The sequence below is a fragment of the Microcebus murinus genome, chromosome 5 (assembly GCF_040939455.1).
Source record: "Microcebus murinus isolate Inina chromosome 5, M.murinus_Inina_mat1.0, whole genome shotgun sequence".
NCBI lineage: Eukaryota > Metazoa > Chordata > Mammalia > Primates > Cheirogaleidae > Microcebus > Microcebus murinus.
In genome coordinates this window covers 103,278,354-103,294,160 of record NC_134108.1, presented here as the reverse complement: position 1 = coordinate 103,294,160, position 15,807 = coordinate 103,278,354, and the positions used below count along the sequence as shown (strand labels likewise).

Genomic DNA, 15,807 nt, shown 5'->3' with positions numbered 1-15,807 from the left:
TTTCAGTACTCCTAGCCCCAACACAAAGATACTCTCATTATTTTTTCATTGTCTTTGCATCTGTCTTATTTCCTCTGTGTCATTTCTTATTCACCCTTCTTGAGTAAGTTACCTAATACTTTGTCTCTTTTATTTCATTCCATTTCAAAGAGTCAATTCTTTTACTTATGTATTATATCATTTCTCTCTCTCTCTCTCTCTCTTTTTTTTTTTTTTTTTTTTTTTTTGAGACATAGTCTTACTCTGTTGCCTGGGTCAGAGTGCCGTGGTGTCAGCTTAGTTCACAGCAACTTCAAACTCCTGGGCTCAGGCGATCCTCCTGCCTCAGTCTCCCAAGTACCTGGAAATACAGGCATGCACCACCATGCCCAGCTAATTTTTTCTATATATTTTTAGTTGGCCAATTTCTTTCTATTTTTAGTAGAGACAGTGTCTCACTCTTGCTCAGGCTGGTTTTGAACTCCTGACCTTGAGCAATCCACCTGCCTCAGCCTCCCACAATGCGAGGATTACAGACGTGAGCCACCGCACCCGGCCTCATTTTTCTCTTTTAAAATTAGCTCTTTCAGTAAAATGCTTAATCGTTGTTAAAGAATGTGAGTTTTCCTCTGAGTACTTCTGAGCTAAATCCCAAAGTTTCTGTTATGGAGAGGTCATCTCACTATGCATTTTTTTTTGCTTTGTGTGTGCTTCTTATGAAAAAATTTAGAAGGTCAGTATTTTTATCTAAGAAGTTACTTTTATAACTATGACTTTGGTGGTATTCATAGACTTCCTACCATAAGCAGTGATGGAATTTATATATTTCTTCTTCTCCACCACTTATTTGATTATGCTACTTTCCTTAGTATTTTCCTAAATATGCTTCTTATTTCTGTCAGGTTCTAAAGCATTCTAAATATATTCACACCAGGCTAAGTTTTACCCAGAGGGTTCTTCTTAGACTTTATTTTGCCCTTCTTCTGCCCCTCCCAGCTCCCCACCAGAGAGTACCTACTCATTTTAGCCAGGGAAAGTAAGGGCTTAGTTGATTGTTGGGCAACTTGACAGCTGCTGCCTCCACCAGGGACAGAAGTGAAACTTAGGTTCTGTAACAGCCTGAGACACTTATCAGGGAATGCTCAGAACATCCTGCCAGAGCTCCCTAAAAATAGCATCACTAGGCTAACAAAGCCTGGAGCCCAGGACACAGACTCTTGTCCCTTCTCCTGAGGTGCCTAGGCCAAGCTTAGGGTCCCTCCAAATGGTGAAAACTTCTTTTTGCCTAGCTCTCCATGATTGTAACGAGACTAGGTTCCTGGGCATCTCATCCCAATACGGGCAAATACATTCGTCCCTCATTATCTTGGAGGGTGGGGTGGGGAATTGGTTCTAGGATCCCCTGCAGATACCAAAATCTATGGAAGCTCAAGTTCCTTATATAAAATGATGTAGCATTTTGCAGGTAACCACACATCCACACATTCTCCCATATGCTTTAAAACATCTCTAGATTACTTATAATACCTAATACAATACAAACGCTATGCAAATAATAGTTATACTGTACTGTATATGGAATAATAATAAGAAAAACAGTCTGTACTTGTTAAGCACAGTACAGACACAGCCAACTTTTTTGTTTCCCCCACATATTTTCCATCCACAGTTGGTTGAATCCATGGATATAGAATCCATGGATACAGAGGGCTAACTATATTTTCAAATTGAACAGTTTCAGAAGATATTTTGGCAGGGTCCTTAAAGGCTCTTTTCACCCCCAGCCTGGACTAGCTCTCATTTACACTTGCCATAGCCACACCCTTGCTATTCCGAACCTCCCTGTCCCCGAAATGGATTTTCCCCACTGGGCTCTTCCCAGGCTCCAGAGTTCAAACCAAAGAGAACAGTGCTACCAGATGCCCGCCTAGTTGAGAGACAGCCAGTTCTGTGAGACTATTATCTGAGAAAGTCTTTTATCTCCTGTGCTGTGTCCTGCAAGGGAACAGACGTGTCCAGTTCTGTTTCTGTCCTTACTCCTGCTTTTTTTTTCAGTCCTACCTCTCACACCCCATCTGTCCTACATCTCCTTTATCATTAACCTGCCCCCCATCCACCCACATACTGTCACACCATAAGATGTCACTTGTTCACAAGGTGCAGAGCAAAACGCAGAAGAACTTCCTTGACCCAAGCAAATGAATCTGCTTTCCGGCATCATGGGAGAGCCAGAAAATACTTCTGAAGGAGACTTTGAAATCCCCTGAATCAAACTGCACTGCAGTGTCCTGACCATGGAAGGAAACCACTTCCTCACTGGCGAGACGGACTGGAGATCATGCAGCACAAACTCCGGACCAGAGCCTTTTCTGTTCACGAGCCAAGTGATCAGTCAAACGCGGGCCCTTTCCTTCCCCATTCAGCCACTAAGCATTCACGTACCATCTTTAGGGTTTATTTAGCCCAGCCTGTAATGGCAGAAGAACCAACATGAGAGGCTTCCCCAAGACATCCCAGTCATATGTGGGCATCACTTTCCCTTTGAGTAAAGTCAGGACATTAGGGTAGATCTTAAAGTCCCTATTGGCTCAGATATTCTAGGATCTAGGGCCTGAGCTGGATAGATAGATGCACAGAACCCCCAGGGATGATCTTCATGAGTTTTTAGCGTGGCGAGCAGCTTAGCTGGATGCAGTTTGACTGTCAGGTGGATCCTGAGCTGGCTCACAGGAGGCCCCTCCACCCTTGTCCCCTCCTGGGAAGATGACTGTGGCATATGTTACAGGATTGGAGGAGATTAGGACCTTAGGGGGCAGAGGGGGCAACGAGGGTGGGGCTGGGGGTGGGGGTTTCACTGATGGGGGATCAAGAGGTAAACTGGTGTAGGTGGTATTGTCAAAGGAAGGTGGCGAGTCGAGCCTAACATATGGCACATCCGAAGGCAACTCAGCAGCCAGTCCAGAGTCACTGATGTGGTGGACCACCGAAGAGGGGCCCTGTAACAAAAGGAGACAAATCAGGCAACAAGAGTGCCTCCCTCTGCCCCAATTCCCGGTGGAAAGCTCAGGACCACACTGGATCTAGCTCTTTTTTTTTTTTTTTTTTTTTTTTTTTTTTTGAGACAGAGTCTCGCTTTGTTGCCCAGGCTAGAGTGAGTGCCGTGGCGTCAGCCTAGCTCACAGCAACCTCAAACTCCTGGGCTCGAGTGATCCTTCTGCCTCAGCCTCCCAGGTAGCTGGGACTACAGGCATGCGCCACCATGCCCAGCTAATTTTATATATATATATATCAGTTGGCCAATTAATTTCTTTCTATTTATAGTAGAGACGGGGTCTCGCTCTTGCTCAGGCTGGTTTTGAACTCCTGACCTTGAGCAATCCGCCCGCCTCGGCCTCCCAAGAGCTAGGATTACAGGCGTGAGCCACAGCGCCCGGCCTTGGATCTAGCTCTTGAATCCTGAGTGTCAGTGGGCAAGAGGGCTTCACTTTGAAGATTTTCAAGCTCCAAGTTTCTCCCCCAATCTGGGAAGGTGGGATATTAAGGGAGATCATTCATGCCAAGTTTATAGCATTTGGGAAGAGGGCTTGGACCCTAGCTGGGTCCCAGTCCTTTTCTTACCCCATCATCCTGGGACCTCTCAGTGAGCATGACGGATAAAAGCTCTGGGGGATTTGGCTGGGCGCCTGCAGAGCCTCTTACCATGCCTGAAACTCTGCTGCTCTGGAATCGGCCACAGACGCCAAGCCTGTTCCCTGGCAGGACAGACGAAAGCAGCACAGTCTGCTTCCATGGCTGGCCCAAAGCCCATCCCCTCACTCCCTTCTGAAACCCCTTTGCTAGTGCAGACTCACCTTCCCCATTCCACTGCCAGACCTTTACCCCCGTCTCTCCAGCCCCCACCCCAGACTGCCCTGAGTCTCCCACCCACTTACTGCTCTGGTCTGCCTCGACACTCAGCCAACCTCCCCAAACCCTTTCCCCACCTCCTCCACCACCTTGCCTCCCATCCCACTGCCCTGCCCTTCCCAATTCCTGACTTTCCCCTGGCCTGTTCCCAGTGAATCTCCTTCCCCACCCTCCACCCCTCAGCCCTGGGAGCTCTAGGGTGTGGGGGCCTTGACTAAAGGCCAGACAAGTCCATCTGTAGAGGGATCGAACCTAGACTCCTGGCATCACCTGCAAAACTGGTTGATACGGGGCAGGCAGGGCCAGGCTGGGATAGGAGGATACACAGCTGCCTACCTTTCCTTTTGGCCATCACGGCAAACAGCACCACTGCCGCCACCAGCAGGCCCAACAGGAGCACGGCACCCCAGATCAAGGGGATGCTGAGGGACAGAAAAGGAGAGGTAGGCTTAGCCCCGAACACTGTGGGGAGCTGCTGGCCAGGGGCCCTGAAGCAGTGGCAGAAGGGTCACATTGTTGGTGAAGACTCAGGCAGGACAGAGGGGGACACATCAGGGTATCTTGGCTGAAGATCCACCAGGATGAAGGGACAACTGCTCATTGCTCAACTGGGATAGAGAGGTGTCTCTCTGTCTATCTGTCCAGAAGTTCTCCCCGGGGTGGAAGGAATCACAAGTTTTCCCCTTTGATTTAGCTGGAGCTCTGAACAAGTCATGATCTTCACCACCGCACTTCCCCGCCCCCCAGATCCAATCGGTCAGTACCTCTTCTCATCCTGGCTGGGTTCTGAAGGGCGGGCACTGCCTGCAGGGCCTGAGAGGGAGTCCTCAGCCAGGCTGCCCGTCTTACGTGTCTCTTCCTCCTCCTCCTCTCTCAGGCCAGGAACTGAGTCGGAAGGAAACATTCAATGGGTGCATCCCCGTGGGCAGGCCGCAATGGTGTGTGGGGGTCTGAGGGACTGGGGAGGTGGAGCCACAGAGGGAAAGGTCCCCATGAAGAAGCACAAAGACAGGGCTGCTGGGGATGTCCCTCAGGGGCCTCTCATCCCACAGATCAGGCAATGGCACCAACTCTTTATGTCTTCACCAGCTTGTGAATATACCCACTTTCCCCTCTCCCACCAGCCCCGCCCCCTGCACTTCTGCTTTGCCTGCTCCACCCCTCCCCCCTGCGCCCACCTCCCTCCCACCCCAGCTAGGTCTCTGCAGCTGTCTTCCTCATGGTGACCTTGCTCCTGGCTCTCATGGGTCTCACGTGGGAACTCTCCACACACCTGCAACCCATAACCCCACCTGCAGGCTGGTTCGGCCTCACCCCCAGCTCTGCCCTCAGGATTTAAGGCACTGCAGGCCAGCCTGGTACGACGCAAACCCAGCTGGCCCTTGCTGAGAGCTCAGTCCGGGGACGAGGCTTCTGTTACCCCTACAGTGTGCTTGACTTCTGGCTACAGGATCAGGCTTGGTTTCTCTGGGCCTGAGGATTTGTCTTAGGAAGCTGGCCAGTCCCTCCAGACCTTCTTGATCTTGATCTTGAGAGAGTCGCCATTCCTATTCCTCACCCTATGCCACACTGGAAGAGCTGTGGCCCCCGTCTTGCGGCACATGTCCTGCCCTCCTGGTGCCTACTGGGCCACCTTGGACGACCCCCTCTGAAGCTAGAGGCTTGCCTGAGCTGCAAGCCACACTCTCCCTGGAAACCAGCCTCCACTTCCCCGCGCGAACACTGTCCTCCACCACCCTGGCCCCACTGCAGCGGGCTGGGGCTCCAGGTCCCTGCCTCCCCGCCCCCTCTAGCTGACCATTTTCCCTCCAGACCCCACCCCCACCTTTTTTTTTTTTTGGAATATCCTATTTTTCTGAAAAAAATCTTTTTAAATATTTAAAAATTTTCTTTGAATAAATGCTTTCTAGCATTTAATAAATGCTAAAAGGCAAAGGCGGTGAGAATGAAACCTGTAAATTGTAACGTGTTTTTTTATACTGAAAATAGAGTTGAGAATATTGGCTTAAACATCACTGACACTTTTCTCCTTTTTAAAACCGAAGGCGTTGAAGTGGTTCAGGCACTGAATGGATCCTGCCTGTAGGTGAGACATGCTGGATGTTCAATGAAGACTTATGAAATTGATTAAGATAGAAATTCAGTAATTGTAAGCCTTGAAACCCATTAAGAGAGCAATAAAAAACTGGAAGCTATACAAATGAATTCCAGTTTATATGCCCAGATTCAATTTTGCCTAAAACATTTCTAAGTAGAACATAAAGATAGTGTCAAGTATGTCAAAAACGCTGGAAGATGCGGCTGAGGCCGTGGGGCGGGAGGAGGACATGCCTTCCTGAGTGTGTATGTGCGTGTGTGTGCGTGTGTGTGCATGTGTATGTGTATGTGTGCATGCGTGTGTGTGCATGTGTATGTGTGCATGTGTATGTGTATGTGTGCATGCATGTGTGTGCGCGTGCGTGTGTGCATGTGTATGTGTATGTGTGCATGCGTGTGTGTGTGCATGTGCGTATGTGTGTGTGCGTGCATGTGTGCATGTGTATGTGTGCGTGCGTGTGTGCGCGTGTATGCATGTGTGCATGTGGGGGGGGGAGGGGAGGAATGGTGTTCAGCTGGTTTATCTCAGACTTCCCAAGCAGTCTGGTTTCCGCTCCCTGCAGAGCTATCAAAAGGATATCTCCTCCCAGTGCCTCTTCCCCAGGGGCTCCCACTCCTCGAGGACCCAAGGGCCCTGGTGATAAGTGGGGGCAGGGAGGGCGGGGCAGAGGGGCAGCTGCTGGCCTGGGGGGACTTACCTGGAGGGAGCACCTGCAGAGAGATTCTGTGCACAGTCTCGGGCCCCGTGGCTCCGTGCACCACGCAGCCGTACTCCCCGGCATCCTCCTCCTGCAGGGTGACCATTTCCACCTGCAGCAGGCCCCCACCCAGGTCGGTGAGAAATGTGTGCCTGCTGGCTGGGGCTGTGCGATCCACACCCGAGGACACCAGGGGCTGGCAGCCCTCTGGCGAGACCCGGCACCACTCCTTGCGAGCCTTGATGTCCTGAGGCCGGTAGCGGCAGTGCACCTGGATGGAGCTCCCCACCGGGGCCTGCAGCACCTCGGGGTCGCTGCCAGCTGTGCCCTGACCTAGGGAAGGGAAGGAGGTGGCAATATTGGGAAAGACCTGGGGGCACCTCCCAGCCTACCCGCTAACATAGGGACACTGGGACCTACAGATGTGGGTGTAGCACCCACTAGAACATTGGTTACTCCTGGGCATGGGCTGAGTCTACGGGGCTGGGAGGGGCCTTCTGACCCTTACCTTCCAGGCCCAGGAGCAGCAGCAGGAGCAGGTGAGGGCCCATGGCCGGGCAGAGAGATGTCAGCGCTGGGCTTGCCGGGCACTGATGCAGCGCTGTCCTGGGGGCAGGAAACATCTGCCTCAGGCAGTCACGTGGGGCCCTCAGTGACCACAGAGTGGGAGACAGGACTGGTGGGAACCTCTAGGGGTGGGGACAGGGAGCTCTCCAAACCCTGGATGGCTTGGTGCTCAGGAACCGCGCCTGAGGGTAGGGACAGGAAAGGCAGGGGCTGGGGGCAGCTAAGGGGTGAGTTAGGAGGAGGATCCCGGCTAGTGGAGGGCAAGAGAGAAAAGGGAAAGATGATCTTCTGGGTCTTCCAAATATAGAGTCTGAGGGTGCAGAGCTGCAAAGGAGGAAGGTAAAGTGTCCTGCACCTGGCCCGAGGCCATTCGGACTCTAAATTCATTATGATTGCCGCCCCCCCCCCCCCAGGCCTTCAGAAAATCGTCCTTCCTGCAGCACAGCCTCGCGCAGAAAGTTCCAACTCCCGCGGTGTGCCCTGCACCGGGTCTGTCTTTGCTGTCCTGGACACTCCAGACCTTTCCATTTGGATCCACGTTCTTCAGTTCTGGGAAACAGACGATGCCTTTGATAATTACTTCCCCATTTTCTCCCCCCCACCTTGTTTTTCTGCAACTCCTTAATTAGTTGGATGTTGAATGCCAGATATTCATCTTATTTTGATATCTTTTCTGTCTTATTTCCCATCTTTTTGTCCATTTTGTTCTGCCTTCTAGGGGATTATCTCATCTTTTCCTTCCATCTCTTCTATTATTGTCTTTTAAAATTCTATCCTTTAATATTTTAAATTCGTGAGACAAGATCTCTTACTCTCTGAGCATTTCTTATTGGTGGCGCACTATTTTTGTTTTATGAATGTGCTATTTTCTCTGTTGGGAGAAAATTCTCTGTGAATATTTTCACATTTCTTCACGTTCCGGGCCTTCTGAGTAAAGGGCACAGACCAAGCTTTGTTGAGGATGACTGAATACCAAATATGCTGTAAAAAGCTGGGGACAGTGTGACATCCAGAGGTGAGAAGTCTTTACATTCCAGAGTAAAGTCCCCCCCCCCACCTCTCTCTCTGTCTGCCTCAAAGGGATGAGGGCCACTGCTGGGCATGGGGACAGACGTGACCAGGCGAGATCCGGGCCTTCAAGGAGGCGTCATGCTGCTGGGCATTAGGCGGAGGAAATCAGCCTTTATCGAGGACCTACTATGCCCCAGATAGCTGGCCAGGGACTCTCAAAAATGTCATTTCTTTCAACCTCACACTCACAAAAAACCCTGTAAAGGCAGACAGGGGTGTTTGTTTATCTCTCTATCAGGTGAGGAGCCTGAGGCTTAGAGAGGTTGAGAACTTGCTCAAGGTATCTTAGAAGGAGACAGAGTTGAAATTTGAGACCAAATGACCGCACTCCCCTTCAGTCCAGTGAGCTCCCAGAGAGTCCAAGGCAGGGATCCCAAAGGCGATTCCAATCCAGAGGCGGGCGTCTCTGGCATGGAGGAGCGGGAAAGAGAAAAGGCCGAGCTCCCAAGAGGAGGAAAGCTCTGTTCTGGGCTGGGACTGATGGTAGCCACCATGCTCGGGTGCCAGGCATGCCCTGGGGAGCCTCCATGGCCGTCTCATCAGCATTGGTGCCCACAAGTAGGGCAGGAGGTAGGTGGAGAGAGCTCAGCTCAGACTCAGCTCAGTCTCGGTGCCTACACTGGGCCTTGGATCTGTGGGACGGAGGCCACTGGACAAGTCGAGACTGCCGGACAAGTCGAGGAAGCTTATGTGCTGCTGAGTCAGGGAGGCCGAGGACCCGCAGGTTGGACCAGAGCCCCACAGGAGCAGGGCAGGAGGCAGGGAGCAGTTGAGGTTGGAAGTGTGCAGGGCTGGGGCATGGCTGGGGGCAGGGAGGGGTGACGTGTCAAAGCGAGGCTGCAACTCGAGAGCAGGGTCAGGGGCTCCCTCTCAATCCACAGCCCCAGGTGCCCAAGCCCAGGCTGGGTGGCTGAGCAGCCACGTGTGGCCGTGGCTGGAGGGCCTCCTGGGCCTCTACCTCCCTGGGGCCAAGCTCAGAGAGCCGAGGATGGTTTCCTCCTCTTCCCTGCGGCTCACCCTGGGAAGCCTCGCCCCACTTCCCCCGCCAGGGTGGGTGTGTACTGAAGCTGCCGGCACTCCCTCTGGCCTGGACAGGCCTGCCCTGACGACCTCCTGTCCCTTCCTCAGCTCCTGCCGGTGTTTCCCAGCTGGTGCCTTCCAGCTACCCTGTTCAAAATGGCATCGGCCCTGTTCCTCCCGCAGGCCAGGACTCTCGGCCCTGCTTTATTTCAGTTCTCTCCTCAGCACGTTCTGCCTTCTAACACACTATCAGATTTACCTTTTCCCTGTGCTTACTGTCTGTCTCCCCTCCTCCCACTAGCACGTGGCTCCGTGTGGCCAGAGCTCTGCCTGTCTTTGCTGTTGTATTCCTGGCATCTTTCCCATGCATGCTAGATGCTCCAAGGGATATTTGTTGGCTAAATGAGGTGCAGTGAGCTAGAGGGAAGAGCACTTGAATGCAAATGGAGATTTGGATTTCCAGGCTCTAGTGGGGACCTCAGGTAAGTCTGTCCCTTTCCCTCTGAGCCTCAGTTTCCCCTCTTTATAATGAGGGGCTTGAGCCTTGAGCTCCCAGCTCTGGTATGCTGCTCCCTGTGACTCAAGCCCTTGTCATTTCTCTGGAGAGGAAGTAACATGGTGAGAGCAAAGCTCCAAGGAGATGGAGGGTGAGTCAGCTGGGAGCCGGGTGGCTTTGAATGGTGGGGGCTTCAGGTAGAGGTGGCTTGGGGCAGGGAACCCCATGGGAAGATGATAAAGAGGGTGAACCCAGCAGGAGGCCCCAAGGAGAGGGAGACTAGATGCTGGACACATTCCAGAGAGGGAGGCAGGACTTGGCGGCTAGATCTAGGGAAGGGAGGAGAGAGAAGAAAGAGATTGATTGGCTGGACTGGAGCCCGAGAGAATGGAAGGACCAGGTCTCCTAAGGCCCTTGGCCCCCAGGAGCCAGCTCTTTTATCTGTTCTTCATCCAAATTTTTTTTCTTAGCCCTATAGAAAAGAGAAGTCCCAAACCATCTAGTTTAATATAAGTCTTGAATTTATTCGTGAGTGCTTAATGTGCAATGCCCGGAAGTTGGCAGATGATCTTCCCAATCCCCTACCCAACCGCCGTACGCACAAGCCCCAGCTTCCAAGAGCCAGGTCAAGCAGGGTGCGGGCAGGGTGGCCTCTCGCCAGAGCAGAGCCAGGAGTCTCGGTGGCCGAGGGCGAGTGTGCCCGCTGGGGTGGCCCCCGGCTGGACCTGTCCTGGGCTTCTCCTCCCATCCTCTTCTGTCACGGGTCTCCCAGCCCTGCAACAGCCCGAGTGATCACGTGGTCCCTCTCAACCCCACCTCCTGTCCCTGCCCGGGCCGCTCCCAGCCATCACTGTGCTCTCCGAGCTCACCTGTCAGCTCTTGGAGCTGGTGCCCTGGGTCACTGCCACAGTCCAGTCCACTGGCTGGACGTGTCCCCAGCCTCCACCCACGCCAGGCCGCGGCCCAGAGGCTGCCAGCTGCCAGGAACTTGATGAGGAAGATGCAGGCCAGGAGGAGAAGGATGGACGTGGGTGGGAAGGGCATCTCTCCTGCCAAGGTGCTCCTTGGAGAGACAAGGAAGGCAGGTGGGAGCCTTGAGGCGGCCTGCAGACTGGAATCTGCCCCCAGACAGGGAAGGGGAGAAACCAAGTGCTTCTAGGGGTTCAGCATACCTTCCCACCCAGACCGCCCCTGGCTGGGGCTTTCTGGGGCTTGGGGGAGCCTGTAGCAGGAGACCTGTGCTCTAGGCATGGTCTGCCACTAACTAACCTGCTGAGGCCCTTAGCAGGTGCACACACCACCTCCCCTCCACAAGCAGTTCCTGCCCTGCACAGGGGCATGCCGTGTGGGGCAGTGTGCACGCGTGTGTGCCCAGTGGGTTACATCAACCCTCTTTAAACACTGGACGCAGGCATGAGCCCGTCAGAACTGACTCTGGTCCTACCAAAGGAGCAGGGATCTGGGAGTGCCAGTTTGTACTGAAGTACTGGGGACAGACATCCCCACTGGGGGCTGCCAGGGGAGGGGCAGCAGGCTGCCTATTCAGGAGTCTCAGAGGCAGGCTGAGACTGAATAGGCAGGCTGCCTATTCAGCAGCTCTTCGCAACCCATTACGGAAGTCTTCAACATTCTGGCGATTGACACAGTCACACCAATACATACTAGCTGGTTGGAGGGGCATTTAGGCAAGACATATCCAAGCCCTTTCATGTTCTTGCTCACCTCGGAATTTGCAGTTCAGGACCCCACCCTCCACCCTATGCTGGGCTCTGCAGGGGGCAGTCTGCTCAAGCATCTTAGGAAAGACCCAGCACTCTACCTGGCGATGCTGTGCTCCGCGTGGACATCCTCCAAGCTCTCGGACTCCCCAGGGACCCAGAGATCTCCGGCGTCCAGGGGGTCTGTGGGAGACAGAGCTGTGAGCTCCAGCACCCTCCTCCTTGAGGCGGCCGGCCTCAGTGGGGAGAATCCCCGGGGCTCTGGTCTTGTATGGATCAGGTCATTAACCTCTCTGAGCCTCCGTTTCCCCACCTGGTAAGAACACCTCCTCAATACCAGGGTTGCCAGGACCCAGTGCCAGCACCTCTGGATGTGCCCAGCACCTCACAGGAGCTCAGCACCTGTGACTCCCACCCTCCCTCCAAACACGGGCTGTGAAGGGCAAATGGAATCATGGATGCGCTTGGTCAAGCTGTCTACACGCGCTGTGGGTTACTTTATATTGAAGTTCTCCGTTGAATTGCCGCCTCTCAGGAGCTGGCTGGGCCCTAGACCCTGATAGGGCTGGCCATACAAGTCTTTTGCCGCTCTCCCCGAGAAAAGTGGTAGAGGTGGGGTCTGTGTATGGGGTTGGCCGTCTCCCCTGGCCTCCCACTGCAGGCAAATGCCACCGGACCCCCATTTCCGTGGGAAAGGGCTGTACTAGGAGGAGAAGTTGGGAAAGCGGGAGTCGGAAAAGGCATCCGTAACCCCAGGGTTATTCTCCTGTGGGACACAGCTGTGTTCTGGTGACTGGGGCAGAAGGCTCTGCTAGAGGGTGGTCCCCTTGCAAAATGCAGGGGTGGGAAAGAGCCACCCTCTCTCTCCTACTCAAGCCTGGAATGAGGGTCCCAAGTCGGTTCAGTAGGAGGAGGCTCGGAGCATGGTATCACCCACCCCCCCTGCCAACCTCCAGGAACTCCAGCAGCCCTGTGGGATAAACATCAGCGTCTCCACTTAAAGATGAGGAAACAGAGGCCCGGGGAAGTAAAGCACCTGGCCCAGCACAAGCAAGTGTTCCTTTCTAGGGGCATTTCTCTGCACCAGGCTGGTGCTTACTTTGTGTTGATAGGTCCATTGGTGGGTTGGATGGGGGCATAAATTAATCTCCTCCTCCTTAAGGACCACCTATGCTGTTCACATCCGAAGCAGATGTCAAAGGGATAAAGCTGCTGGGGAGCAGGGCCAAGCCTGGCGTGCCTCAGTGCAAACTGGAGAGGGGTGCCCTTTCTGTGGGCGGTGCAGCCCTCACCAGGGCGGACAGCCTGGTGAAGGAGTCTAGGCTGGAATTTGGCCCCCTCGTACAGTGAGCAACCTGCACAACTATCCATGGCGGCTCTGAGTGGGGGGACGAGACCCACACTGTGGGTTTTCCCGGGATCCTTGAGAGCCCGAGAGCAGGTGGTCCTGCACACTGCTGTCCCAAACATGAAGCCTGTCCCAGAGGCGGGCCAGAGGTGCAGTCAGCTGCCCACTCACCTGCCAGCACCTCCACCAGGACCTTCCTGAGGGTGTCGGCCTCACCGCCATGGAGGCTCTGGCACTGGTAGAGGCCCGTGTCCTGGGCTTGAAGATCGCGCAGCGTGACGGTGAGGGTGCCGCCCAGGGCGTCATCGGCGATGGCTGTGCTCCCGTTCCGCCTCTTCAGGAAGGACAGCAGCCACACGCTGTGCGTGCTGACCACGCGCTGGCACGGGCCCTCCTCGCCCAGCTGGCGGCACCAGGCCTTGCGCCTCCCCCAGTGCTTCAGGGAGTCGTAGGGGCAGGAGACCCGCAGGGACTGGCCCGCCACGCCCAGGAGCACGGTGGCGTTGTGGGCCCCGCACAGCTCTGCGGAGAAGACGCCCATTCAGCCCTTCATTCAGTTACTCCCAGTTACCGAGCGTCTGCTATATGCAGTGAGCCAGCCAGACAACATCCTGCCCTTAACCGCCTCGGGACCAGCGTCGACTACAGCCGGCAGCCACAGATGGACGCGCGCCGCACTGTAGCCGACAGCCGTGATAGGACTTTTCTAATTTGTCATTTATCAAAATAAAATTGCGAACATTTAAAAATAACGCAATGAAAACATACATGTGTATGTTACCCATTCTGGTTTACACTACAAGTAAAGCTGCCTGTAAAGTGAAACAGGCTTTTGGTGCTTTCAGGCTTTCCGCATCACACAAGAGCAAAACGGATTCATAGTCGATGCGCAGCACAGACCGCCGCGGACTGCGAGTGCGGCTGTGGCCGAGGCGTCGCGGCAGGTGAGCGCCGTACAGACGTGGCTAAGGAGCTTGGGATTTTATCTAAGCTGGGAGAGGACGGCGCAGCCCAGGCAGGCATTGTGGGAACCTAAGAACCAGGAAACTGGACCCTGGATCTGGCGTTCTCACCAAACTGGCCCTCTCTGGGCCTGTGTCCAGGGACGCTTGGTCTCAAAGTCCCCTCTGGTTCTAGTCTGCTCATCTCCTCCCTGGCAGAGGCACCTGGACCTCCCCTCTCCCCTGTGCATCTCGAGAGCAGGGCTGGTGGCCCTCGCAGGCCTGGGGCTGGTTCCACAGGGACCGGGTTGGGCCCCCCTGTGCCCCCGCCACGCTGGCCCTGCCGCTGCCCACGCTGGTACCGACTCCGCACTCTCCTCGCTCCTGACCTTTAGCTTCCAGCTTCCCTATTTCTGTGGCTTTGTTCCCCTTTCAGGAAGGACTTGTCTCGGAGCTATTTTGGGGGATCCATGTGGCTGCTATTTTGGGGACCCTCCTTGGGGTGGGGGTAGGGCTTGGAGCACCAGCCTATTGCCGGGACAGGGCTGCAGGGGAACCCACCAGAGCCCTCTGCTCCAGCTTCTCCCCTGGGCCTCCCCCTGTGCCCCATCCTCAGCCATTGCTGTGACAGGGACTTGAGAGATAGCACTGGGGAGCTGGTGGCCTGACTTCTGGAACTAGAGAGAGCTGATGGACAGTGTCCCTCTCCACAGGTCACCCGTGCATCCTCAGCCACCAGGCGGCCAATACACCCACCTTTCTCCCGCTACCTGCAGCTGAGACGCTGTGAGAACAAGACTCTGTGTACCCAGACAGTGCCCTGTCCCCCAGGGTTGCCCAGTGCTCTGGGGGAGCAAGAGGTGCAAAGCCAGTTGTAAGCTTTTGGGGTGTCCATCCCCCCTGCTCAATGACAAAAGGTCTTAGCCCCCTCGCCTCTCATCAAGGGCAGAGGGCAAGCAGGTCCTCGGGGCAAGCAGGGAGCGCCCCAGAGATGCAGAGAGACAGCCCCGGGTTCTTTCCTCCTTCGTAATGTTAGGGACTCATAATCTGTGGCTCATGAGCTAGTGCCCGAGACGCCACCACCAGCACGTCCCTCCCACGCGGCCAGAGTCCGCCAGCCCCCCGTGCATCCGCCCGCATGTGAAGTCTGACGGCGGGTTTGACAAGGGCAGGGGGAGGGTGCGAGGGATGCGGGCAGGGTGGGGAGGTGAGGGGTGCAGAACAGGGCACTTGGGCGTCAACCTTCCTCCTAGTTCAGCTCAGTGCCCCCCACGCCCCCACCGTTTGCCCCAGGAAGGAGAGGGAAAGAAGGCGTCACGGAGAGTGGGGCCCCTACCTGTGGCGAGGAGCAGGACGAGCAGCCGGAGAGGCCCCATGCCGCCTTCCCGCTGAGGGCAGACACAGGGCGCCTTGTGCAAGGTCCCTCCTTCCCTGAAGTGCACAAGGCGAGGGTCAGGCACACCAGGCGCTGCCACAGGAACTGGCTCTCGGGGGGTTGAGCAACAGTGGGGCCTGGGGTCGGGCTCTGTGATTCAGGGAGGGTGCGGGGGCGGGGGAGGAGGAGTCGGCCCCGCAGTCCTGGTGGAGGAGGAGGCTCAGGATCCCAGACTTCTGAGGAACCAGCCCCCCCTCCTTCCGGTGCCAGCCAGGGTGGCCCCCACGTGCCTGGGGCTGGCCAGGCTGCAGGGCTGCTTGGCCCCCTGGCAGAGCACTGTCCTCCCGGCCGCTCAGACTCTCCACCGGCTGCAGTGCCTGCCATTTTCTGGCTCCAGCCTTGCCGGGCACGGGGAGCAGCTGCTCCTCTTGGAGCCCAGGACCCTCGCCCGGCCCCTCTAGTCCTTCCTCTGGGGCTGGCATCCCTGTAGCGGGCAGCCTGGCTTCAAGTCCTCCCTCCTCACTTCCCGGAGTGTAACACACGTCCGTAGCCCCCCTGTGGCTCGGTTCCTGGATCTGTAAAATGGGGCTA

General features: G+C 55.2%; 2 protein-coding genes across 4 annotated transcripts; both read right to left on the bottom strand.

Moving 5' to 3' along the window:
• Nucleotides 1–2,247: 2,247 nt before the first annotated feature.
• Nucleotides 2,248–7,271, bottom strand: TREML1 (triggering receptor expressed on myeloid cells like 1). The gene is made up of 6 exons (XM_012760822.2): nt 7,189–7,271; nt 6,681–7,013; nt 4,650–4,770; nt 4,222–4,307; nt 3,679–3,731; nt 2,248–2,975 (listed from the first exon to the last, which is right to left on the bottom strand). Exons 1-6 carry the CDS (start codon nt 7,229–7,231, stop codon nt 2,661–2,663), a joined length of 951 nt encoding a protein of 316 aa, XP_012616276.2. The 5' UTR covers nt 7,232–7,271; the 3' UTR covers nt 2,248–2,660.
• A 3,225-nt stretch (nt 7,272–10,496) lies between these two features.
• Nucleotides 10,497–15,323, bottom strand: TREM2 (triggering receptor expressed on myeloid cells 2). Of its 3 annotated transcripts, none has more exons than XM_076003375.1 (5): nt 15,178–15,323; nt 13,072–13,422; nt 11,654–11,735; nt 10,704–10,945; nt 10,497–10,608 (listed from the first exon to the last, which is right to left on the bottom strand). In XM_076003375.1, the coding sequence occupies exons 1-5, from the start codon at nt 15,215–15,217 to the stop codon at nt 10,592–10,594; spliced, it is 732 nt and encodes a 243-aa protein (XP_075859490.1). In that variant the 5' UTR covers nt 15,218–15,323; the 3' UTR covers nt 10,497–10,591. The 3 variants fall into 3 exon arrangements, with proteins under 3 accessions (XP_075859490.1, XP_012616272.2, XP_012616271.2); XM_012760818.3 differs by having other exon boundaries at nt 10,704–10,897; XM_012760817.3 differs by having other exon boundaries at nt 10,502–10,608; nt 10,704–10,952.
• Between the last annotated feature and the right edge of the window lie 484 nt (nt 15,324–15,807).

Coding starts and splice junctions, on each gene's coding strand:
- TREML1 (XM_012760822.2), bottom strand. CDS start 7,231: ATGGGCCCTCACCTGCTCCTGCTGCTGCTCCTGGGCCTGGAAG. Junction 7,014..7,188: donor GCTGCTCCTGGGCCTGGAAG/GTAAGGGTCAGA, acceptor TCCCTTCCCTAG/GTCAGGGCACAGCTGGCAGC. Junction 2,976..3,678: donor GCAGCAGAGTTTCAGGCATG/GTAAGAGGCTCT, acceptor CTTTTGTTACAG/GGCCCCTCTTCGGTGGTCCA.
- TREM2 (XM_076003375.1), bottom strand. CDS start 15,217: ATGGGGCCTCTCCGGCTGCTCGTCCTGCTCCTCGCCACAG. Junction 11,736..13,071: donor CCTGGTGGAGGTGCTGGCAG/GTGAGTGGGCAG, acceptor TGTCTCCCACAG/ACCCCCTGGACGCCGGAGAT. Junction 10,946..11,653: donor GCGGAGCACAGCATCGCCAG/GTAGAGTGCTGG, acceptor GGCAGATTCCAG/TCTGCAGGCCGCCTCAAGGC.